Here is a 24,855-nt window from a genome sequence, read left to right on the forward strand (position 1 = left end):
CTTGCCCGTCACTGCCTCTGCCCAGAGTTGCAAACTTCTCCCAGCCTTGGACAAATTTGGTGAGAGCTGGGCTCCGTGTAGGTGCCAATCTGCCTCTACTGCCCTGGCGTAATCCATGCCTGCCCGTGGGACTATCGGGATCACTCCTCCTCATTGGCCAGCCCAGCACTCAGGCTCCATGCACTCAAATCCCTTCTCTGCACCCAGTCACCCCCATACAATCCTGCCTCTCAGAGATTTGCTACGATGTCCGATCTCTGGTCATTGCCCATCCACCATAAATTGGGTCTCACCCAAATTTCCACTCCCAGCTTCACCAGTCACTGCTTTGTTGATCTCAAAAAAAGGCAGATGGGGTTTTGCCTGAGCCTTCCACACACCCACACTGGGCATTACCTTTGGGTAGGGATCACGTGTAGAAAACTTCAGCACAGAAGGTGACTGTTTAGGACAATTACAAACACCTGCAAAAAACAAGGTGTTGCAATGGAGAGAGTTTTGCAACCTTGCTTATAGCAGGTTCTCACAGGCTTCCCTAATAGTAATAAGAAAGCTCAGATTTATAGAGCCATGTTCATCTCAAAGTTTTCCAAAGTACAGCCATGGTTGTAGCCAGTACACAGCGTTGTACAAGTTGTGGGGGCAGGGGAATTTTATCCTCAGACATGTACAGGGTCAAACATCTACTTTTACAAGATCCATATGGAAGGAATGGAAGGTTTTTTTGTTTTTTTTTCAAGTTGCATCTAAAAGCTACACACAAAAGGGTGAACTGCATGGAACTCAATGTATCAACTGCTGCAGGGCGAAGGATGAAATTGACCCTGCTGGGATTTAATCCCTTGGTTCCTAGGAGTCTGGGTTTACACTACCCAGCCAATTCCCCTCCATCCTGTAGAAGCATAAAGATAATCCTTGAGCAGGCAGCCAGCGTGGATGCTGGAATGAATGCCTGTGAAAAGTACAGTCCAATTCCAGCTTTCAGAAGTCATGCATACCAGGCCCATGTGTGTCTGGGAGAGGACACAGCCACTAGACAGAGAATTGCCTTCCCCTTGATCCTGCTCTCTGGCCATCAGTTCCAACTTCTTTGTGTGTATGCATGCGTGGCTCTCTGCCCACAGCATCCTTGCTGGAAAGCTAACATCTCTGTCCAGCTACTTCCCTCCCTTTAAGCAGCCTCTCTCTCTCTCTCTAGACCCAGCTCCTTCCTCTCTGTGGTTCAAATTCTCAGAGTATTTCCCAGAGCCCCAGGGCTTCTGCCTCGTGGGTTTGAAAATATTTACCAGAGCTCTGCTCTGGACAGCTCCAGCTAAATTTAAGCCCTGTCTCAAAGCTAACCCCAGATCCTTCCCCAATGCTTTTCCCTGTTCCTCCCTAATTAACTTCCTCAGCTACTCCTCTCCCTGCACCCCCTCTTCATTGAACCTCTTCTGCTCCTCCCAACATCAGCGTGTCTCTCTCTCTCTCCCCCCCTCAATTTCACAGTCTGTCCTCAACACAGCCACCAGGCCTGCTGCCTCCTGATGGTGAAGGGCAGTTAGATAGACAGTTGCATCAGGTACAGAGCACTCACCCACCCCAAGCTGCTGCTGAACATGATGGCATGAGGCCGTCCGAATGTGCTGTGCATTTGCCCAGCCTGCTGTAGCAAACATCTGTCCCTGGTTACTCCTCCTGTGCTGTCTGAAGAAGGGGATGGAAAAATACAATCTGTTTATGGGGGGGGAGGGCAATCCTCCCGTGTATGTGGAGCCTAGAGAAACTCCACAGGCTGGAAGTGGGGTGCTTGTGCCAACCACTTTCCCTTTTCTGTAGGCTTCCATGGAGAATGTCAGCAGCTGCAGTCAGCAACAACTGAAAAACACTTTCATAACCTCCCCCATTTCTCTTGCTTTCTCCACACCCTGCAGGACCAGCTATGCAGGCACAAACTCTGGCCACGTGGGGAAAAGCAGCCACTCTTGAGAATCACAGAATCATAGGGTTAGAGGGACCGCAAGGCTCGTATCTCGAGTTCTTCCAAGGCTCAGACCCCTTGGGAAATGGAGCAGGAAAGAAAAACCAGCCAGGCTGGATCGAGTCAGAAAGACACTCCTGGAAGTTGAATAGTACCCACTTTAGGATCTGTCCCGTGAGGAGCTGTTGAGTTCTTCTGCTCCTGACGTGTCTTTGCTTCCTGCTTTTGACCAAAGGGACACCACCTCTTATCTGCTGGGCACAGCTTTCAAGACATCAGGCGCTTCAGGGGTCTGATCCTGGGGCAGCTGATTCCTAAGTGTATAGGCAAAGGGGGCTAACTCTGACCCCTGAAGCACCAATGGGGAGGGTGCCCTCTCTTTCTGTTCCTCTGACCACCTGTACAGGTGCTACGGTAACCCTGTAACTGCTTATACCTGTGCATGACATGAACGTGCACACACGTGTATATGAGTAAGCCTATGACAACGGAGCCGGCACGCTGCAGAATGACTGCTACCCCATTCCCGCATGGCCCTTTAAAGCCAGGCCCCGTGTTCCCACACTCAATGGCGCACTAGAGTAGCAGCTTCTGCAAGTGACAGACCACTTATGTTCTCTGGGTGAGAAAGACAGGAATGAGGGACACAACCAGGGAAGAGGAGGAGAGGACAGGTGAGGTGGGGAGGGGAGAAGGGGTGAAAGGAGAGGGAGGGGGAAGAAAGGAGAAATAGATGCCAGCATGCTATCTTTCAGAGTCTCTCTGTGATTGTAGAGGTTAATGGATTCATGCTTTGTCCTTTTAACTCTCCCAGCACTTACAAATGGGTCTAGCTCAGGGTAAAGAGAAGTCAATCTCTGCTGTCTGAAAGCCAAGGAAAGGTCAGGAGAAGAATAACCTCAACTGAGGAGGAGAGAGGAGTGGGGTGCGGAGGGGAGAGAAATCTATAAACAACCTGCAGCTCTGTCTGCCTCCCAGGCTTCCAGCTCCTCATCTCACTGGCTCCCACTCAGATTTCATTAAGTGAAGATCCAAGCTACCCTCACACCAGCCAGCTAATACAGGCACCTAACAAGGTCCCGGTGGGCGCAGACAGCTAGAGCTTGCTGAGAGCAGCACACCGCAGGTATGCTGGAGAGGTTCCGGTAGTAATGGGGCTCTGCTGGGCCTGGCTACACACGGAATGAGTCATGCAGACAGGAGAGGCAAACTCCCGTTTTGTCGTCTGTCTCGCTGACTGACACTTATCTGATGCAGGTACCTGAAGAGCCGCTGTCACACGATGCATGCGAGGAGCCTAGCTGCTAAGCGCAGCTCCTCATTATCTGAATGATGCAGCTCCCCTGTCGGAAACAGCACGTTCCTATTGCTGGGGCAATCCAGAGGCTTTGCTAGTACCAGGACTGTAGGACAAATGCTCTCTCTGCTGCTTCCTCTTAAGCTCAAGTCGTGGAAACCTCTTCCTCGGGAACTATTACAAAGGCATCTTCCTCAGGAAACATCACAGCTCCCCAGAAATAAGTGGCAGCCTATTGAACACAGCTCCAGACCGCTCTGTGGCACCCAAAGACAGGCTTGGTCCTGTCAGAGAGCTGCCTTCCTAAGCCGTGATGGCCACAGGTTCTATAGGGAGCGACAACCTGCTACATGCCACTGATGGGAGGTTAAGTGCCACACTGTGAAGAAATGTAGGAGTGACATGGAGACTCGGAGACATCTGCATGAAGGGTGCTAGGCGAGTGACAGAGACAAACAGGGCGGTATGAATGGCATCAGGCGAGCAGCACGGACACAACTGCACAAAGGGTGTTGGGTGAGCAGCACGGAGACACCTGCACGAAGGGGGGCCAGTTGTGATTGGGCCATGGATCTGTCTATTTCAAAGACAGCTGGCATTTTGACAACAGGAGGCCACCAGCTGGACAGCAAGAGGGTGCTCTCTATCCCAGGTGGAGGTGCTTTGCTACATGAGCTTTGTGTTAGGTCTTTGTTCATCACAGTAAATCAGAGACCTGTGCATAAATTCAGCTCACCAAGTCACACTAGAGAACAGGATGACCGGCTCCTTACACACCTAACTATAAAGTGCAGGAAAAAAGCTGTGTGATCTTGGGGGACTTTAATTTGAGTGACATATGCTGGAAGTCTCATGCTGCCAGCACTAAAACATCCTTGGACTATGTAAATACTATAGATGTCAATTTTCTAACTCACAAAGAGCTGCATGCAACACAAGGGAATTCTATATTAGACCTTGTCTTGATAGATAAAGAGATTCTGACCACAGAACTAAACATTAATGGCAGCTTAGGTAATCATGACTTGATTACATTTATAATACGCAATCAAAAAAAAGTCCAGAACAACAATAGCTGAAAACAATAAAAGCTGAAAACGATTAGGAGCTGAATCAGCTTGGAAGAAGAATTTAATTAGAACATTGTGCATGGTAATTCAGAATTGTTTAAGAACACTTTACTAGATGCCCCAAAAGTCATAACTGAGGAAGAAGGCTATACTGGTTAAAAAATGGAGGCAGCTACAAATTAAAAAAAACAAAACAAAAAAAACACCCCATAACAAACGGAAGGATGGGGAAGTTGATAGCAAGTAATATAAATCAAATATTAGGAATTGTAGAAAATTGATAAGGGAAGCAAAGGGACACAAGGAGAAATTTATGGTCAGCAGAGTTAAGGACAATAATAAAAGTTTTTAAAATATATTAGGAGTAAAAAGAATCCTAACAATAGCATTGGTCCATTACTAGATGGAAATGATAAAATTATCAATAATAATGCAGAAAAGAAAGACGTGTTCAATAAATATTTCTGTTCTGTATTTGGGAAAAATGATGTAATCATCATTTGATGGTGAGAACATTCATTCCATTCCACTTGTATCTCTGGAGAATGTTAAATAGCAGCTACTAAAATTAGACATTTTAAAAATAACTTGCATCCAAGAGCTTTAAAAGAGTTGGCTGAGGAGCTCACTGGACTGTTAATGTTGCTTTTAAATAAGTCTTGGAACTACGTGTCAATATTTTACAAGGGAAAGAGGATGATCTGAGTAATTATAGGCCTTTCAGTCTGACACTGATCCCAGGCAAGATAATGGAGTAGCTGATTTGGGACTAAATTAATAAAGAATTAAAAGATGGTAATGTAATTAATGTCAATCAACATGGTTTTATGGAAAATAGAGCCTGTCAAACTAAAAACTGATTTTTTTAATGAGATTACAAATTTGGTTGATAAAGATGATAGTGTTGATGTAGCATACTTAGACTTCTGTAAGGCATTTGACTTGGCAGCACATGACACTTTGATTAAAAAACTAGAACAATATACAATTAACAGGGCACACATTAAATGGATTAAAAGGTGGCTAACGGATGGGTCTCAAAATGCAATTGTAAACAAGGAATCATCACTGAGCGGTGTGTTTCTAGTCAGGTCTCAGAGGGATTGCTTCTTGGCCCTACGCTATTTCGCATGATTATAAATGACCTGGAAGAAAACAAAATCATCCCTGATAGTGTTTGCACATGACACAAAAACTGGGGGAGTGGCAAATAACAAAAAGGACAGATCACTGATACAGAGCAACTTGGATTGTTTGGTAAACTAGATGCAAGCAAATGATGTGTGTTTTAATATGGCTAAATGTAAATGTTTACAGCTAGGAACAACGAATGTCGGCCACACTTTCAGGATAGGGGACTCTATCCTGGGAAACAGTGATTCTTCAAAAGATTTGCGGGCGGTGGCGGATAATCAGCTGAATACGAGCTCCCAGTGTGACACTGTGGCCAAAAGAGGTAATGCATAAACGGAGAATCTCAAGTATGATTGGAGAGATTATTTCACCTTTGTATTTTCCACTGGTACAGCCACTGCTGGAATACTGTGTCCAGTTCTGGCATCCATAATTCAAGAAGGATGTTGATAAATTGGAGAGGGTTCATAGAAGAGCCAAGAAAATGATGAAAGGATTAGAAAGCCTTACAGTGACAGAGTCAAGGAGCTCAGTCTATTTAGCGTAACAAAGAGAAGATTCACGGATGACTTGATTAATCTATAAGTATCTACATGAGGAACAAATATTTGCTAATGGGCTCTTCAGTGAAGCAGAGAAAGGTATAAAACAATTCAACAGCAGGAAGTTGAAGCTAGACAAATTCAGACAGGAAATAAGACACACACTTAACAGTGAAGGTCATTAACATTTGGAACAATTTACCAAGGGTCTTAGTGGATTTTCCCTCGCTGGCAATTTTTACATCAAGATTGGATGTTTTTCTAAAAGATCTGTTCTAGGAATTATGCAGGGGCAGTTCTCCAGCCTGTGTTATACAGGAGGTCAGACTACATCAGAGGTTCTCAAAGTAGGGTGTGTGGAATTTATTCGGGCGGGGGGGGGGAGGGAAGCATACAGGAGGGCGTGAGAAACTTTAAGAGGAAAAAAACCCACCTTACTGTGCACAGGGACGTGCACAACAATACAAATTTGGCCGCATATGGAAGGGCACTTTGTGTGTGTGCCTCCTGCCGCTGGAGGAGCTCGCTCTCCCTCTGCGACCCTGTCTGTGGCCCCGGGGCAGGACGAGCTATCTCCTGCCCCAGCCCCAGAGGAGTTCTGCACCCTTGTTGATTGCAAGGGGGGGCATGCCCCTGCTTGCCCTCCCTTGCTTCTGACCATGCATGTTTTACTCACAGCAATGAGTAACTAGCCAAGCTGATTCCTCCAGATATATTAGACCCTCACATGGAGTTGTGCATTTGTCTCTAGATGGTGCTGGGCATTTTGATGGATTTCTGCAAAGCTTGCCTAGCATTATGCAAAGTCATTGCCATCTGAACGTGAATCCGTTTGCTACAACACATTGTGCATGTTTAATTGTAAGCATGGACCACAATCGTAGCTTTGCTTTCGCTCTTATCACAACGGATTGTTGGCTCATTCGTGCAACAGGAAAAAAAAAACTCAAGTGAAAAAACAAGAGTCAAAACGGATTCAAGTGACGCACCGCCACTGCATCCATCGGTATATATACGTGTGTGGTGGGAGGGGTGAGAGTGTAAATTACCACAGCCACAAAGAAGGGGGGCATGATCCAAAAAGTCTGAGAACTGCTGGACTAGATGATCATAATGGTCCCTTCTAGCTTAGGAACTTGCTCATGGGCCATTCAGCAAAAGGACTTTAAAAGCTACCGGAAGGAATCCTTTGCAGCTGATAGAGATCCATACAGCCTGATGGGCTGGGCGCTCATATGTCATGCTCTGCCATGAGACTGGCTGGGAACTCCTCAACTTATCACTAAAGGTGCAGAAATAGCTGCACAACCAGTGCTCTTACCGGAAGTACACAGACATCTAACACATTCCTACAGCATTTCCTATGGGAGCTCCCCACCCAGGCAGTGCTCCCACTCCTTCCCTACAGCAACACCTGCTGGGAATGCCCTCCCAGCTAGTGAATACACCATTCCCTATAGGGCCTTCCCATCAGGATGATTTACAAGACATTCTTGTCTGAACCAAGAATCTCATACCTCTCCTCCCCAAAAGTGGGTTTATTCCCGTTACCAGGTTGGCTTTGTTCCGTGCTGTAGCGGTTTTAGATTTCTGGGACTAATAAATAACCACCCAGTAGGCAGGAAACATCTGGAGGCATCAAAAGCAGGAGAATAACGACAACAGGCCCTGCATCTCCCCCCGGCAGTCCCCAACACACACACTGTGCTCACAGAGAATGTTTCAAACAGATGAAACGTAACAAGAGTCCGTAGACATATCCCTTACAGTGGGGACAGGTACGAGAGAATGAAAGGGAGATGGGGTCTTGAGGGAGAATGTGGCATAAGCCAGAGATTCTCAACCTTTTACTTTCTGAGACACTCCCCTCCCCCCAACATATTACAGAAACTCCATGGCCCACCTGTTCTGCCACAACTGTTTTTTCTGTGTATGACCTCCCCTGAAACCTGCTCATGGCCCCCACAGCTGAGACCCACTGGCGCAGGCAAAGGCAAGAAGGGGCCCAAGGGAGAACAGGGGAGGGAGTTACCCAAAAGAGGGAGGGAGGGACCTGGACAAGGAAAGAAAGCTGGAATGGAACCTGTCCCGCTGGAGCTCAGCCTCACTACATCAAATGACAGGTGCTCTCCTGGGTCCCTAGATGACAGGGATTAGATTACAGAGAAGAAAGATGGAGCCTTCCTGAGCTGTCCATAAACGTCCTGAGAAGGGAGTTTCCATGGGACAGAAGAGAACAGGGCCGAGATAGAAAGGCCACCTGAAACATCTGAGGGAGGAAAGGAGCGAGCAAGAGCGAGGATGTCCCAACACAGCCCCATCTACGCTGAGATAGCTGGGGACAGCTCCTGCACCATGCTCCCGCCACGGGGAGGCAACTGAGGACAAACGCTGCCACGGGTGCTGGGGAATATAGTCAGGACGTAGTGAGCTTCTCCCACCCAGCTGCAAACAGAGCCACTCCCAGCAAGCTGCCCTTAATATAATGCCACGGGCAGGTGAGGTGCACTCCCGGGGTTGCTGACCAGAATCAGCGATGCTTAGAGAGCAGGCAAATGTGAGCATTTGTGCCTCAGCCCCACTGCTCATATGGTAACCTCATAAGAACATAAGAATGGCCAGACTGGGTCAGACCAAAGGTCCATCTAGCCCAGTGTCCTGTCTTCTGATAGTGGCCAATGCCAAGTGCCCCAGAGGGAATGAACAGAACAGATAATAATAGAATCATAGAATATCAGAGTTGGAAGGGACCTCAGGAGGTCATCTAGTCCAACCCCCTGCTCAAAGCAGGATGAATCCCCCAATCATCAAGTGATCCATCCCTTGTCGCCCATTCCCAGTTTCTGGCAAACAAACAGAGGCTAGGGACACCATCCCTGCCCATCCTGGCTAATAGCCACCAATGGACCTATCCTCCAGGAATTTATCTAGTTCTTTTTTGAATCCTGTTATAGTCCTGGCCTTCACAGCACCCTCTGGCAAGGAGCTCCACAGGTTGACTGTGCGTGGTGTGAAAAGAAAATACTTCTTTTTGTTTGTTTTGAACCTGCTGTGTATTAATTTCATTTGGTGGCCTCTAGTTCTTGTGTTATGAGAAGAAGCAAATAACAAGTCCTTATTTACTTTCTCCACACCAGTCATGATTTTATAGACCTCCATCATATCCACCCTCTTAGTCGTCTCTTTTCCAAGCTGAGAAGTCTCAGTCTTATTAATCTCTCCTCATATGGTGGCTGTTCCATACCCATAATCATTTCTGTTGCTCTTTTCTGAATTTTTCCAATTCGAATATATATTTTTTTTTTGAGATGGGGTGACCACATCTGCACACAGTATTCAAGATGTGGGCGTACCATGGATTTATATAGAGGCAAGATGATATTTTCTGTCTTAATGCAGAACTGATGGGGAAGAAGAGGGGGCAGGAAGGGGGAGCTGCGGCAGCCAGACCTCATCACCCAGACAGCGAGTATCCTTCACCCTGCCAGCACCCCTGCATTGACAGGCCGGCGTGCTCTTTACCTCGGAGAACGGTGAGCTTAGCATGGACGGTGATCTCCCCGTGAGCATTCTGGGCGACGCACTCGTAGACGTTCTCATCCCTGGGAGTCCGGAGGGGCTGGATCCTCAGGACAGCACCCGCGCTCTCATCAAATTCAATAGTCTGAGACAGAAAGGAAGACAGAGTGATTGAGTACAAGCCCCAGGCATGCTCAGTCTTGCCCACACAGGGGGCAGCTGCACACATCGGTCCGGATACAGCGGCTCCCCCTTCCTGCCCTTTCTTCTCCTCCATCAGCTCTGCATTTCCCCCGCAGGACCTGCCCCAATGCTCACGGGACTGAATCGCACCTGACCCCCATCCCCCAACTTCATTCAACCCTACCGCTCAGCCAAAAGACCCGGAACACCAGTGGAAAGATGAGCCTTTGCAGGAGCATGGGGAAGTGGAGACAGGTCATAAAAACAAAATAAAAAATTCAAGCCCCCTCTTTATCCCATCTGCCCAATGAGCAGACAACCGAATGTCCCTCCCAACCCACAGCCGGCTAGCAGGGTAGCGGACCCACTGTGGGCCAAGACTAAGGGTGTCAATATATGACTACTGCCCTCTCCTGGCCCTGCCACACACTCTTATTTAGATATTACAAATAAGTTGGGTCTGGCCAAGTATGCCAGTAACACTCACCCTGGGCTGTGGTAAACCTTAAAAAAAACACCCCAAAATGGGCAGGGGTAAGGGAGGAGGTGTATTTAAAGAGCTGGCTGAGCTGGAGAAACATCAGATTAAAAGGGCCAGTCCAGCTTGTGTTTCTTGGTGGAGAGGAAGAAGCAGCTTTATAATATACACTTAAAAAAGAAGCAACAAATTTGCCTGGTCTCCTCTCATTTTGCAAAAATCACACAGCTTAAGCCTCCCAGCTGTTAAAGGCTGAGAACTCACAACTTACAACTCCCCCGCCCCCACTTCACACACACTTTTATTAACGTCTTAGGGCATTCATGTAACAAAGCTGCTTTATGCCTGCTTTGCTCTTTTTACATACTTACACGCACAATAATGTCGACACGCCAATCAGCGATGTGATGACAACAGCCTGTGTCGATGTACCTGAGCTAACTCTGACCTAGCTAGCTCCAGTAACAACAGCAGTGAAGCTGGAGCAGCATGGACTGCAGCACAGGCTGTTTGCTCAAGCACATACTTAGAGTCCCAGGTGGGCTTGTAAAGACCATGCTGCCGTGCCTAGATCAAAGCTAGCTCAGATATGTCTATACCTGCTGCAGTCACACCTCTGACTGCAGTGGCGTGGACACACATACTTCCAGGCTGTCTCTTACCTCAAATCGCTGCGAGTTCACTTTCTTCCCCTTCTTGTTCCAGGTGACTCGGGGCTTGGGATCCCCAGTTGCTTGGCATACAAAAGAAGCCACGCCTCCTGACACGCCAATTTGGTCCACTGGTTTTTTAATGAACTCGGGGGGACCTTTAAAAAACAAAACAAAAACACTAGACAAGCCCTTGTACATAGCAGTCATAGTTAATAAAAACCCACCATTGCTGATACTATCTGCCTCCGAGCATCCCAAACCAAATGAAGCCTCCCAGTACTGCTGGCATGGGAGTTTCCATCAGCCTTGTTTTATATACGGGGGAACCGAAGCACGAAGAGATTAAGACCCCCATCCTGCAATCAAATACTTGTGCTTAAGCAGAGTTTTGTTGACTTCAAAGGGAGTCCGCATAGATTCGCGAGTCCAGCCACGCGGATTCAATGGTGGGATCAGGGGCAAAAGTCACTACCAGAGCTGGGGAGTTACCATGGAGCCTGTCAAAACACTAGTTTCCAAGGAGACACCTTCCTTGGTGCTGCCCGGCCCCTCAGTTTCCAAAGGTGGCACCTGCTTCTTTGTTCCATGCCTGCATTACTTTTTTTCTGTGACTTAGAAGACAGAACTCAAATGTCCCGTGAAACTTTACACTAACTCATTGGCGTATCTCTATATACAATTTTATAACTGGAAGCACACAGAGCCCCTGGAACAGGGGGAGCACCTAGGAGGCATGGGGGAATAGGGGTGCACCCAGAGCCTCTGGCATAGGGGGAAACGGAGGACGCTAGCATGGGAGGGAAGGCACACAGAGATGAATAAAGAGAAACTAGGTGGGCATGGGGGAAAAAGGATGGGGAATAGGGGTTCTCTCAGATCCCTTGGGCATGGGGGACACTGCTATGCAGGGAATGGGGGGCACACAGAGCCATTGCCATAGAGACAATGTAGGACAATGGTATGGGGAGGGAGGAGGACATGGCACATGGCAGGAGGAATGTGGGGGGGGCACAGAGCCCCTGGCATCCAGGAGAGGGTGGGGGTGAGGTGCAGGGAGTCCCTAAAAGAAGAAAAAAAAAGAAAAAAAAATAAGAGGGAAATGCGACAGTGGAGGGATGCGAGGAGACCCTGGTGTGTGCAACATGCTTAGCCTACAGAAGCTAGGAAGCGTGCAACCTATTTTTGTGTCCGTGCGCGTGTATGTGTATTTTTACACACACATACACACGTTGGAAAAGTGATCTGACAAAGTAGAGCAACAAACCAAATTCATCACCACTTGAAACAATCAAGTTGTCAAAACTGAGTGCACAGCCAGAGTTTGCAGACTGCTCCTGCAGCTTCCCCCACCACCCCGCAAGAGACTCTGCAGGCTTTGAAACCCAAAACCAGGAGATCTGTGCAGCTCACAGAGGACTCCAAAAGACCCTCAAATGCCTCTCACATCCAGCTGCTCAGAGATGCAGGGATGCCTGGGGAAAAGAAAAAAAAAAAAACCCCCACTCATATCTGTGGGCTGGGTTTTATCCAGCAGGGACCTGACACTCCAACCGTTAGCAACTCCTTCCCTAGCCAGTGACTCCCCTCCGAGCCTGACAGCCTTCAAGAGCAACTCTGGAGGAAGAGGGAGAGGGGAAGACTGGGCAAACATTACAAACAAGAAAAGAGTCAAGGGGCTTCCGGCGGGAGGGCTAGACAAGGAGGAGTCTATCTAGAACAGTGGTTCTCAACCTTTGTGGACCGCGTTACCTGGGCCGCGGGTTGAAAACCACAGCACTTCTCCCCTGCCTCCACCGCTATGCCCAGCCCAACCCCGGATCCTGCTGTAGGGGGCTGCGCAGCAGCCCTGTCCCTGGGCCCCACTGCCCTTCAGCACATAGCTGGGCCGCAGGTTGAGAGCCACTGATCTAGAATCTCCCAAAGAGGCCTTCCTTCCATGTCCATTCCAGCTCGAACCTGCTCTCCCAGCACAGTTTCCTCTAGCCTAGTTAGTTTAAAATTGACTGAAATATTTAAATCACAAGGCCACAGATGTGTTCAAATAAAAATCACTCAGATCATAAAGTTGCCGTCTGTTATTCTTGTGGAAGTAGACCACACGACTGTGAAATGTGCATTTTTATATGTACATATTCAGGGTCTATAAAGGAAGATGCAGACAGCCTACAAAATAAATATATATATATATATAAAATAAAAAAAAAGAGAGCTTCAGAAGCGGGTGAATGAGAGCCCAGGAAAAGTCCCCAGTGAACTGCAGCGATATAATGTGAAGAGGAAGTGCCCTCTTCTCTTTCCCAGCTCCGTCTCCTTGCTGGGAGACTGATATATAAATAAAAGTGTGTGTGATGGAATCAAGTGTTTGTTTCCATGCTGGAGGTAAATACAATTTGTTGGAGCTGTTTATGTCCTGCTGAATGCCGTGTGCACAAGTATTAGATTTATAAATATCTAAATCTATATTTAGAGAGGTCACAGAGTTGCTTTTGCACTGTTACAGCTCAAGGTTGTCAGAAAGTCCTGTTGGAAACTCCTGCATTCAAGAATGTGTCATTTGCTTGTAAAAATCTGCTCTGGGCTAAAACTTAAATGCACAATCTCTGCCCAAGGCCTTATCTCTCCCCCGTTCCCCCCGCCTCCTGAGTTAAAATCTGAAAAGTCCACACAGGTCAATCTTTGAGCTGTACCAGAACAGCTGAAAAGGTCAAGGGCTCCTTAAAGACATCAAACTTACACACTAGTCTTAGAATCAGATTCTTTACTAAAATTAAAAATCGAGCCTGTGCCTAATCGTCCATAATATCAACTATTTTAGAAGGCAAGTTGATTAGAGTAAACTACTGGAGCTAGGACTCTCTGGTTCTACTTCTGGCTCTGAGAGGGGAGTATGATCTAATCGTTACACCAAGAGAACTGAGCACCTGGACTCCTAGGCTCTATTTCTGGCTCCATCATTGAATCATTGTATGCTCATGGGCAAATTGCTTAATCCGTGGCTCAGTTACCCCCATCTGTAATCTGGGAACAATAGTTACCTGCCTTGCATGGCGGCTGTGCTGCTAAATTGCATATAAAGCATTCCCTACAAATGGAAAGAACTACAAACTATTAAGCTGGCAAATGAAAGTTAAGGGGGTGGAGAGAAAATGAATTCAAGAGGAGTTACTGTGTCTAAAACTCTGGGTCCCTCAGCTCCAGCATCTGTCTCTAATCTCTGGTAACCACAGCACCTACCCTGATTCCCACACTGGTCACACAGGTGCCACACACCCCAATCCCAATCAAGTGCATGAAAGCGTTCTCCCCTTGTCATATGAAATAGAAATGAGGCTGTTATAGAATTCCCACATGCTGCACCACAGAGTCACAGAATCCAGGGGCTTTGGTGCAGAATTCAGAACCAGCTTGCACCAGAATATGCAAGGTCTTGGTTAGAATCCCTGATATATTGTGTAAATGACTCTGGGAACCTTCATAACATACAGGTGCTATATGAAAGTAAAAAGATATTAAGTACAAGCAACCAGAGGGTGTGTATATTTCTTCTGACATACCAGGACTGTAGTTTCTTGATTTTTGGGGGTGTGTTTTTTGATAGTTATTCTGAGACACTCATTTTTCCAGACATCACCGTTACATTCGAGGAGGTTTTATACCATTTCACCAATCCTCCCAGGTGGTTACAGATGAGAGGACGCAAACACAAAAGCTGTCCCCTCACTGACCTGGTCCTGGAAAGGCATAGCCTGATGCTCCTTGGGAGCCAGGCACGAGAGATTTTATTTTTTCCTTAGTTTGCTGATTTAAAAAATCCAGCTTTTTCTGGGAGCGCCTGAATCAAACAGGAGGGGAAGACGCTTGGATTCAAAGAACCTTCCTACGAGGAAAGGCTGCCTGTGGGGTTTGTTGCCCAAGAGATGAGGCTGCAAAGACGCCCGCTGTGCACCTGTGATTTTTTTTTTTTTGCACTGCTTAATGGAAAGCCCATCAACCTAAACAGAACCTTCCATTCCAATGAGGGCCCGCCCACCTCCAGTCACTTCCCAAAAGGAACAGCCAGGGGCAACCCGGACACACTGGAAGTTGACAGCAGACAGCAAAAAACCTCTCTTTCCTGCTGATTGCGTTTAGGTGGAGGCAAGCAGTCTGCTTCCTCCCCCTCTTTTGGAGCGGGATGCCATCCCTCTGATCCTGTCCCCACCCTGCCCCCAAGCCTGTTCTGTTCTTACCTTACAACACCCAGGGTGCCTGGCAAGGACTTCTTCCCATCATGGTGCCTCTCTCTCTGTCTGGCTTGACCTGCTCTAGCACTTGTAAGTGGGCTCTTTGTGCACCTGTTGAGAAGGGAGTTGACCCACATGCAGCATCAAAATTTTTGAGCCTGTGTCGGGGCCTTTAGGAAGAAACGGGTTTGGGATCTTCAGCTCATCTCCCAGGCACACGTGGGTTTATGGGACATCTCACTGGAGCGGCATGACAAGATGTCACTTCTGGTGGCCTTAGAGAGTTAAATGACACGATGGTGGGAGCACCACCAACTTCTCTCTCCTTGCCCAATTCTTTCACGAGGAACCTTAAAGGAAAAGCTCTTAGCTCATCTTTTGCAAAGCCCTTGCAAGAACAAGCCACCTCCTTATGACACATGCAAGCTAAGAGAGTCTGAGGAACTTTGCAGCAAAGAAGAACTGTGGGGAGGCTGTCTAATCCTGTAAATCTGAATACCCCACAGCAGGTGCACCATGAGGCATAGTAAGTGATGAACAGGAGAAGAGGACAGCCCAGTATATGCTTGTCTGAAACATCAGAAACTGAAGAAAGAGCGAGAGAGGCTGAGAAATCCGAGGTGGTTTAATAAGGCAGGCGGGATTAACATATCTGAACTGACAGCTGAAGGAACAGAATTTAGTTGCTGACTCACTCCACCAATCTTGTCTTCCTCTTTCCTGTCAAATCTGGTCCCCAGATGGACACAGCAGCCTGTAGCTGGGATCTTCAAGGGGTAAAGAGGACAAGAGAAATATTTAGCTCAAGAGTGGAGAATCTTTTGTTTATAAATATAATGGATGCAGCACATGCTTCCTCCACACCATCTCACCAACATACTCCCTCCAGTCATGAGCTGGTGGGACATCCATCCAGGGTTGAGCGGGAAATTTGGTTGCCTCCACTCTGATGAGGCAGCAAACAAAAGTGCCAGCCTGTGATGAGGGGTTCTGGGGATGTTAGCATCTGCCCTGCTTGCTAGAAATTGGATGGTAACCACCAACTCTGTTCATAAAGGTCACCAAACAGCTGACAGAAGGTAATAGCCTTCAGTCTCTATCAGCATAGGCTGGATCTGAACCAGTGACTTAAAAGCTGAAAAGCCTTTAGAGTTACACACCTCGTACCGATCGTCACAGACCATGCTATGTGGACTGGAGAGCTTTAACAGAGCTGCCACCTGTCGCGGAGGTGGATTGACTGCACTGACGGGAGAAGCTCTCTCATCAGAGGAGTAGCACCTTCACTATAATGCTACAGTAGCATAGCTTTTCAAATGTAGACCTGCCCCTCAGACTAGACGGATTCTCAAAGAAAATCATGCCAATCTTGCAGGTCAATTCTTTGAGATACTCCTGGCTGAACTAGGCTAAAACTCCCTAGGTGCCAGATCACGAAGACGGCACGTGAGGTGATTTTCAGTGGCACTCACACTGCCCAGGTCTTGGCCACTGGTCCGGGGGGGCTCTGCATTTTAATTTAATTTTAAATGAAGCTTCTTAAACATTTTAAAAACCTTATTTACTTTACATACAACAGGAGTTTAGTTATATATTATAGACTTACAGAAAGAGACCTTCTAAAAACATTAAAATGTATTACTGGCACACAAAACCTTAAATTAGAGTGAATAAGTGAAGACTTGGAACACCACTTCTGAAAGGTTGCCGACCCCTGTGCTAGATTATTTGAGAAGACGACAGTTTGGGAGATGTGTAGAGAGCTTGGGAGACAGAAAACAATGGCGCTTTCTCTCTCTCCTATCTACGCTAAGCAACCAATATTCCACACCCTCCAGACCAGAACCTGCCCTATGCTGAGGATGTTTGAGTGTACAGCCCCACTCCCCATGGAAAAAGGACTGGCCAAAAGCTGAGGAGCACAAGCTTTAAGGAGACCCATATCTTCTTGCAACCGCCCTCTCAATGGAGGGGAAAGAAACAAGTCCCCAATTCACCACCACCTCTTCTATGACTAAACAACAGGAGGGAGAGGAAACCCATGCCCTGATTTTATTCCCACCCTGGAGCAAAAAACTATGTCCCCAAACCATCACAGATGCCTTCTATGGAGAGCCCCCCCTTTTTTGGGGGGGAGGGGCAGACACGGCACCTGATACTCTTTTCTGATAGTCATCCATCCCCCTTTCCTTCTCCTGGCAGAGAGGGTCCCCTCCACCCGCCCAGCCCCCGGGTGCCGGCTGAGAATTGTCTCAAGGGCACAGCCCAGGGAAAAGGCTGGAGCTGACAGGAAAACAGAAGTAAAAGGAAGGTCTGGACTGCTCCGTCGCTATAGTAACCGGCCCACGTCTCTTCTCTTTACACAGGCCTGGCTTATTTCCTCTCCTCCTCAGGTGGAAAGTGGGGGGAGTGCGAATCTTTCTAGCGTCGCTGAGAGGAGGACGGTACTTCACCCCGCCGCCAGCTCCCTGCTCCTGGGGAAAACCCCTGACGGCATCAAGGACTGCCCACAGAGAGAGAATAGCAGCACCACCAGCTTGAAGGCAGATTCCCCGGGCAGGCCCCTGGTACTGGGCTGGCGAGGAGAGGCAAAGAGCAGCTGGGGAAGAGAGGAAGGGAGTAGCGCAACCAACCACTTTAAGATGGTTCCCAGCAGGGAGATCTGGCCATGCTCTGTCTGAACCTTACAAGGGACTTTTCAAAACACCCATCTCCCTGTTGCTGTTTCCTGTCCCCACAGTTTTATCATCTCTCCCCTCGCCCTGAGGTGAGGTGGGCAGCTCCCTCCATGCCTCTCCGCCTCCAGAAAAGTGCCTCAATGGACAACAAGTCAAGACAAACAATTTTTTCTTTCAGCCAGCCCCGGGGCAGAGAGCAACATGAGCCTGGCTGAAAGGGGCCCCTCGCCCACAGCAGCAAAAAAAATCAACGGAGACAAAAGAAAGCCAGTTACAAAACGTATGTTTTAAAAGGTTTTGCTTCCACTTTCCAGGGCCCCCGGTCTCTGCAGTCAGCATTGCGTTGGAGGCCTACGTGCCAATCATGCTGACCCAAGGAGTCTGCATGTGGGGACACCAGATTTCAACTCCTACCCATGTTGGTGAAAGAACGCTCATTATCCCCTAGCGTGAAGAACAGAGACAAAGAAAAACTAGACTGTACCTGAGACAGCCCGGGAAGAATGCAAGAGCATAGGAAGGAACAGACATGCAGCCCGAGCTGCCAAGGCATCAAAAAAGTCTCCCCTCAATTGAGGTCCTTAAAATAACTTGGGGTGGCCCTCAAAGACCCCGCTTCTCTGGACATTTTGCAACAGTTCCTATGCCAGCAAACAGATAACCATTTGGATATTTCCTTCTCCATTTTCTTGTGTCAGTTGCCACACAAAGTACTTGTCTCCACAAGAAAAATGGGTCAAGGTGAGGTCGGTGCGTGTTAGCAAACTCCTATCTTCTTCCTACTGTCAAGACATTGAGCAGGTCAAGGAGTACACTGACTTTGCCCTAATGCACCTCAGCCTGCTCCACGGGGGTAAAAGGTGCTGGAACGCTAGGGAAAAGGTGACACGGAAACCCGGTTTTGTGGGTAAGGCACTAGACAGAGACTTGGGAAACCTGCATTCATTTCCTGGCTCTGTCACAGTCTCCCTCTCTCTCTCTCGCTCTGTGCTTCAGCTCCCAACCGTAAAATGAAAATAATAATCCTTCGTTACTCCCACCCTTTGTCTGCCTTGCCTGTTAGACTCTAAGCTTTTTGAGGCAGGGACTCTCTCTCACAATTAGTCTGCATAGTGCCCAGCACAAGGGGGTCCCGATTTTGGCTAGGCCCTCGCGCACAATCATGATGGAAAGAGTAACAAATAGTCCACTAGAATCACTAGAGCCAGCAAGGCAGGGACTCTCGCCAAGATCAAACAACTTCACAAAAACAGAAGAAAGTTCTGGCATTTCCCACTATGCCCTGTAATTCTAATGGGAGCATCTCCCTTGACAAGATGGTACTCTCTCACGGCACACTTGTGATAAGGAAGGAGTCAGGCTGAACCAGGAAGAGTTCACTCCAGACAGCAGAGGAGTAAAAACATGCTCCTTTTCCTTTGTTTTTTTTGGGTTGAAACCTTCTACTGATTTAGTGAAACTCACTCTCCATTTTCACAGCCGCCAACAGTTTTATGATTAGAAAAGGAGCTTTACCACCCTCACCCCACAGTAACTAGATCGCCATGCGGCAGCTTTAATCTCCACTTTTAACATGTCTCTCAGAGTTTGTGATCCAAGTGCCACTAAATATTGCATGGATGTTTGCTGACTTAGGCAACGGCACCCACACCCACAGCCTCGTTTGGGTGTGTGTGCTAGATACATACACCCAGTGCTTGAGGGAGAAAGGGCAGAGACAGAGCTGAAGTGCTAGGGCAGAGAGACAGGGAGGGTAACGGATGGTGGGAGTGGGAGAGAGAAGAGAAGAACTATATGGGAAGGTAGACCTGCATTTGGGTAAAAACGAAGAGAGAATAGAGAGCTAGAGAAGTAAAGGGTGAGGATGGAGGATGACAAAGGAAAACGGGGCTAGTGGGGGGGAGGCCAACAGGAAGAATTTAAAGGGACCAGGTAAGGGAACTGCAAAAGGACAGCAAGGGTAGAGCTGAGAAAATGAGCAGACAAAAGAGGGAAGCTAACACAGGAGAGAGGAGCAGATTTAAGACAGATGGAGAGCGGGGGAAAGAGCAAATGTGACTTCGAAAGGGGGACTGTTCAAAGCACCAGCGTAAGGGAGCGGAGGTTGGGGTGGAGACAAGAAAGCTGTATCCATAATTTACATTTCTCTACATGAGAGAAATGAGAACCGCAGACTGGAGCAAGGTTGGTGCAGGGGGGTGTCTCTGTGGAGACTGAAAATACCCCTCAGAAAGCTCCTGCTGAGGCTTGTGTTGCCTCAAAATCCAGTTTTACTGATAGATCTTTTATTTTTTTCAGGTCTGCTTCTCGGTGCCTCGCAAATAAAATTAAAATGAGAGCTTTCTGACAGAACAAACAAACAGGGAGTGAATTATATTCCATTTCCCCGTCAATACCTTCTCCCCAACCTAGTCTTCTTATCATCATAAAAAGTCCATTAGCAGTAATTGGGGAAGCAGCAGGATGCAGGACCGCTATGTGGAACACAAGCAGGCTCGCTCACCAACTGGCCTTTTCTGGGAAGGCAGACAGGATAATTATAGTCTGCAGGCAGAGATTTCCTCTGCCTGCCAGTGCTTCTTGGCTCCCTTCAGGGAGACAGGACTGGCAGGGCTGAGGTGGGGGGAGAGAGAGAGAGAGAGAGAGCGAGCAGAGACATTTTGTTAGCGGTAACATCTTTCCCTTGCTATCCACTGGCACTGGCCCAACAAGCCCAGGCAGCTGTTCCGCTTGCCCTTAGCCCAGCCCTCCTGGGCCGGTTAATTACTTTGGCTTATGTAGCCTCTGGCCTGTCCTTCCACAGGAAAATATGTCATTTGAAGAGCTCCCTCCTCTCCCCTCTGCCTGCGCCTCCGTCCCCCACAGGTTTCCACAGATGATGACACAGCAGCTGGTCAAAGGAAGGGGGTTTTGCCCCCATACACAGAGCACAAGAGGAAGTGGGAAAAGACAGGCCAGTCAATAAATGTTTCTTGTCCCACTATGTCACGTGTTAGCCATTGCAGAGTCACCACAGGATCTGGCTACTGTCAGCCATGTCCATCCTCCCTCCCGTGCTGTTCACCCTGACCCCTCATAGCAGGGCGGGGATTGCAGCACTAACTTTTGCCACAAGTTTACCTAGCACACTTTTGGGGGCTGTAATAGATATATTGCCACTGGGATAATCTTTGTAAGGCACTCAGACCTGATACTTCAGAAGTGGAAAGATAGGCCTCTGGTTAAAGCACTGGACTGAGGACTCAGGAAAATTGGGTTCAGTTTCTTGCTCTGCCTCAGACTCTGGGTAAGTCTGTGCCTCAGTTTACCCACCTGCAAAATGGGGACAATAATCCTTCCTTGTTGTCTATTTAGAGAGCAAGATTTTGGGGCTGTGGCCATTGTACAGCACCCAGAACAGTGGGACTCCAATCTCAGTCACGGCCTCTCTGTACTACTGCCATGAAAACATTACTAATGGTATGGTATGAAAAGGCTTAGATTGCATACATCTACAGGCCTGGAAGGAGTTCAACCTTCTTCTGAAACATCATGTATCCGGCACGGACAGAGGCAGCATACCAGCCTTGGGGAGCTGATGCGCAGATCCAGTATGGCAACTGGGCCTATGGATTGTTATTTAAGTGGCATGGTTGGGCTCACAGGGATACAATTTTCGTAACACACACACACACACACACACACTCAGCACTCATATAACTTTATATCCACAGATCTCAGGAGGCTTAACAGGGCAAAAGATATCTAGTTATCCCATGCAACAGCCAGGAACGATAATGCAGAGAGAGGGGACTGGCCCAAGGTCACACAGCAGGTCGATAAGGAAAGCCCGACACTCCACTCATGCCAGTGTAAATCTAGTGTAACTCTATTTTATGCTGGTGTAAAACTGGTGTGAGGGGAAAATAGGTCCCACGTCTCCAGTCTCCTGCCGTGGTCCTCTACTCACCTGGACCACACTGCCTCCCCTTGTCTTCCCTCTCTAACAAAACATGATCCCTTCCAGCATTTCACCTTGCAATCTAAATGGACAGCACAGATTGGACCCAAACATACTGGGCTAGCCAATGAAAATGGGCTAGTGACAGCATTTGTAATGACACAGGTTAATGCTGATGGGACTGTAGTTTAAGGGTGTGCCAGGGAGGTGGGACGCCTGACTCATGCTGATACGAGGGGGACTTCCAGGTATAGGGGGCAGCATGGAAGAAAACACCAAATGGTTGAGGAGGAGAGGAGCAGGATTAACATGGAGCGAATGGAGAGAAGCACTGTCTAGCAGACAGAGCAATGGGAGTCAGATGACCTCGGTTCTAGTCTAGACTAGCCAGGTGACCTTGGCTAAGTCACTTCCCGCGCTGTGCCTCAGTTTCTCCTCCCACCCTCCGTTGTGTCTATTTTGATTGTGAGCTCTTCGGGGACTGAGACTATCTCTTCTCTATGCTAATGTACAGCGCCTAGCACACTGGAGTCCCACCCTCAGATAGGGGCTCCACATGCTACAGTAGATACAAATAAATACAGCTATGGGAGCAAAGGAGTTGGTGCTGAAGATAGCAGCTCTCTGGGCAGAAGCCTCACTCGTGCTCTCCTTGCTCTGCTCTTGAGAAGATGTGGAGACAGGAAGCACCTTCTGGTGCTCAGCAGTCAAAGTGAATAAGCAAGTGGAGCCAAGCGCCAAAGGGTTGGAGAGCATGGGAGCAAATGCTGCTGGGGCGGCGTGGCATCCCAGGGCCCTGTGGCGTGCAAGCGCTTTCAATCAGCTGTAACAACATCACATCCAATATTTGTCCACCAGCCCGGTAACAAGGCATAACGAGCCAGAGCAGAGGGACAGCTAGGCACCAGAGCAGCTATCTGGCCACCTAATGAGGCCTCCTTGTCCATCACCGTCACGACGACTTTTGTGGTCCGTTTGCAATTGAAACCAACTGGCTTATGGATTTCAGTGGTTGCTTTAAGATGGGAGGCTCTCTTCCCCCGACCCCTGCCCTAGCTTCCTCAAGGGCCAAGTTGTTCAAACTGCTGCCACTTAGCCTTGGCTGCCTAGAAAGGTTCAATCTGCCCACAAGCGAGAGAAGATGCAATCAGAAAGGACCTAGCCCTTTGGTCAGCATCTGCTGCTCTGTTTGAGTCATTAAGAGAACTGGAGTCTACAAAAAATACCAGAGCACAAAAATTATCTCCCGTGGGACAAGCCTGAAAGCTCAACAAGAGAGGATTCCAGACCCCCACATAGGGTCCATGCCATCCTAATATAGCCCAGCCGAAGTCCTCAGCACTGGAAAGTGACAACGTAGTCAGCTTTGACAGTGCTACCAGATTCCACCCCTTCTCGTCCTTCCACACAGAAAACACAGTGTTGAAAGAATCTGATCAGACAAGCCGATTCTGATCAGTCACTTAATGATAACATGCACATTTTTGTAAATGTAGAACCCTGCCTGCCTTCCACTCCCTGCCCATCCCATCCCAAAGTGGCTGCATCACAGTGGTAGGTAAATGATCCCAATTAGATTAGATGGATGTGTGTGTCTGGAGATCCTCTGGGATGAAAGAGACACTGGATAAATGGAAGATTATTTCTTATAACTCTATTCTTTCACTCCTGTAAATAAAGCTATCTGAGGTCTCCAAGGAAAAAGGTCTCCATTCTCTTATTTCCAATTCTTTCCCACACTGCCCACAGTTCTAACACATCTGTGTGCCTATTACATCCCCACAAAACTAAGCAGCATTTCTTCGGTTGCAGACAGGGAGAAACCCAGGAATAAGGCATTGGATCTTGGGTCTGCTCTCAAGTCTGTTGCATCACTGACGTATCACCTCAGACAAGTATCAGAGGGGTAGCCGTGTTAGTCTGGATCTGTAAAAGCAGCGACGAGTCCTGTGGCACCTTCTAGACTAACAGACATTTTGGAGCATGAGCTTTCGTGGGTGAATACCACTTCGTTGGATGCATGCGTCAGAAGAAGTGGGTATTCACCCACGAAAGCTCATGCTCCAAAACGTCTGTTAGTCTATAAGGTGCCACAGGACTCCTTGCTGCTTTTACACCTCAGACGAGTGACTGAAGTTGGAGTTTTCCACTGATTTTTGAGACACCTCCATTTTAGATACCCAAACTTTGAGACAACTGATCTGGATTGTCTTTAGTCAGCTTCAACCAAAGTTGTGGGAGCAGCTCTTGTCATAAATGGATAGGTAAGGTAAGGGTTAAGTTTCTTTTACCTGAAAAGGGTAACCGAACACCTGACCAGAGGACCAATCAGAGAACTGGATTGTTTAAAGTCAGGGGCGGGAATTTGTATACTCGGGGTCTTTGTTGTTTTCTTAGCTATGAGGAAACAAGTCTTCTTCTAATTCTCTCCTAATACTTCTTCTAAACATCTGTAAGTACCCAGGAACCGCAAAGTAATTCAGCTATGATGGTCTTTGGGGTGTATTTACCTGTATGTTAATTTGTTGTGCTGGTTTAATTGGGCTATCTTTTAAATCAGACTGTTTCTTTATATTTTCTTATAAGCAAGAGCCTGTATTGAGTTTCTTAATGCAAGATGATTGTTTTATATTTTCTTTCTTTTTTTCTATAAAGTTTTCTTGTTAAACCTTGTGAAAGTTCTTTTCCTAGGGAGGCAAAGGGAAAAGCCAGGCTGTGGGCTATTTTCCTATTTGGGTCCAGGGAAAGAGCAGACTACAGGGAAAGAGACGAAGAATTCTCTCTGTTCTCTGGTGGTTACAGTTTTTCCCTCATTCCTGGAGCAAGGGGGGTGGCAGAGCCCAGCTGTGGGTATTTTGCATCTCCATTGTCCTGAGGGAAGCAGAAAAGCTGGTTTCTTGGGTCACACAGGTTAGCCGCGAGGCAAGCCTGATAAGGAGGGGGAAGGGGTTATTTTCCCTGCTTTTAGCATCCAAGGGATTGGGAATCTGGGTGTCCCACCAAGGGAGGGTTGGGGACACCAGAGGGAGGAAAGGGGGGATCAGGCCCCATAGATTAATTCCTGATCTGGTGGCAGCGAGAATATCCAAGCTGGTAGTGAGCTTGGGGGAGTTTCAGGTAAGCCCCCAAACTTTGGACGCAAAAGTCCAGATTTGGGACAGGACCAGACTGGTGGACC

At 47.9% G+C, this 24,855-nt stretch overlaps 1 protein-coding gene across 1 annotated transcript in view; it reads right to left on the reverse strand.

The window, feature by feature from the left end:
- Positions 1-24,855, reverse strand: part of PTPRS (protein tyrosine phosphatase receptor type S) — a 200,336-nt gene that overhangs the window by 108,882 nt on the left and 66,599 nt on the right. Inside the window, exons 3-4 of the mRNA XM_075070885.1 lie at positions 10,846-10,991; positions 9,526-9,667 (exon numbers count right to left, since the gene is read on the reverse strand). Of these exons, the coding sequence (XP_074926986.1) occupies positions 9,526-9,667; positions 10,846-10,991 (288 nt within the window). The remainder of the gene's footprint in view (positions 1-9,525; positions 9,668-10,845; positions 10,992-24,855) is intronic.

Source organism: Chelonoidis abingdonii, chromosome 11 (assembly GCF_003597395.2).
Source record: "Chelonoidis abingdonii isolate Lonesome George chromosome 11, CheloAbing_2.0, whole genome shotgun sequence".
NCBI classification, from domain to species: Eukaryota; Metazoa; Chordata; order Testudines; family Testudinidae; genus Chelonoidis; species Chelonoidis abingdonii.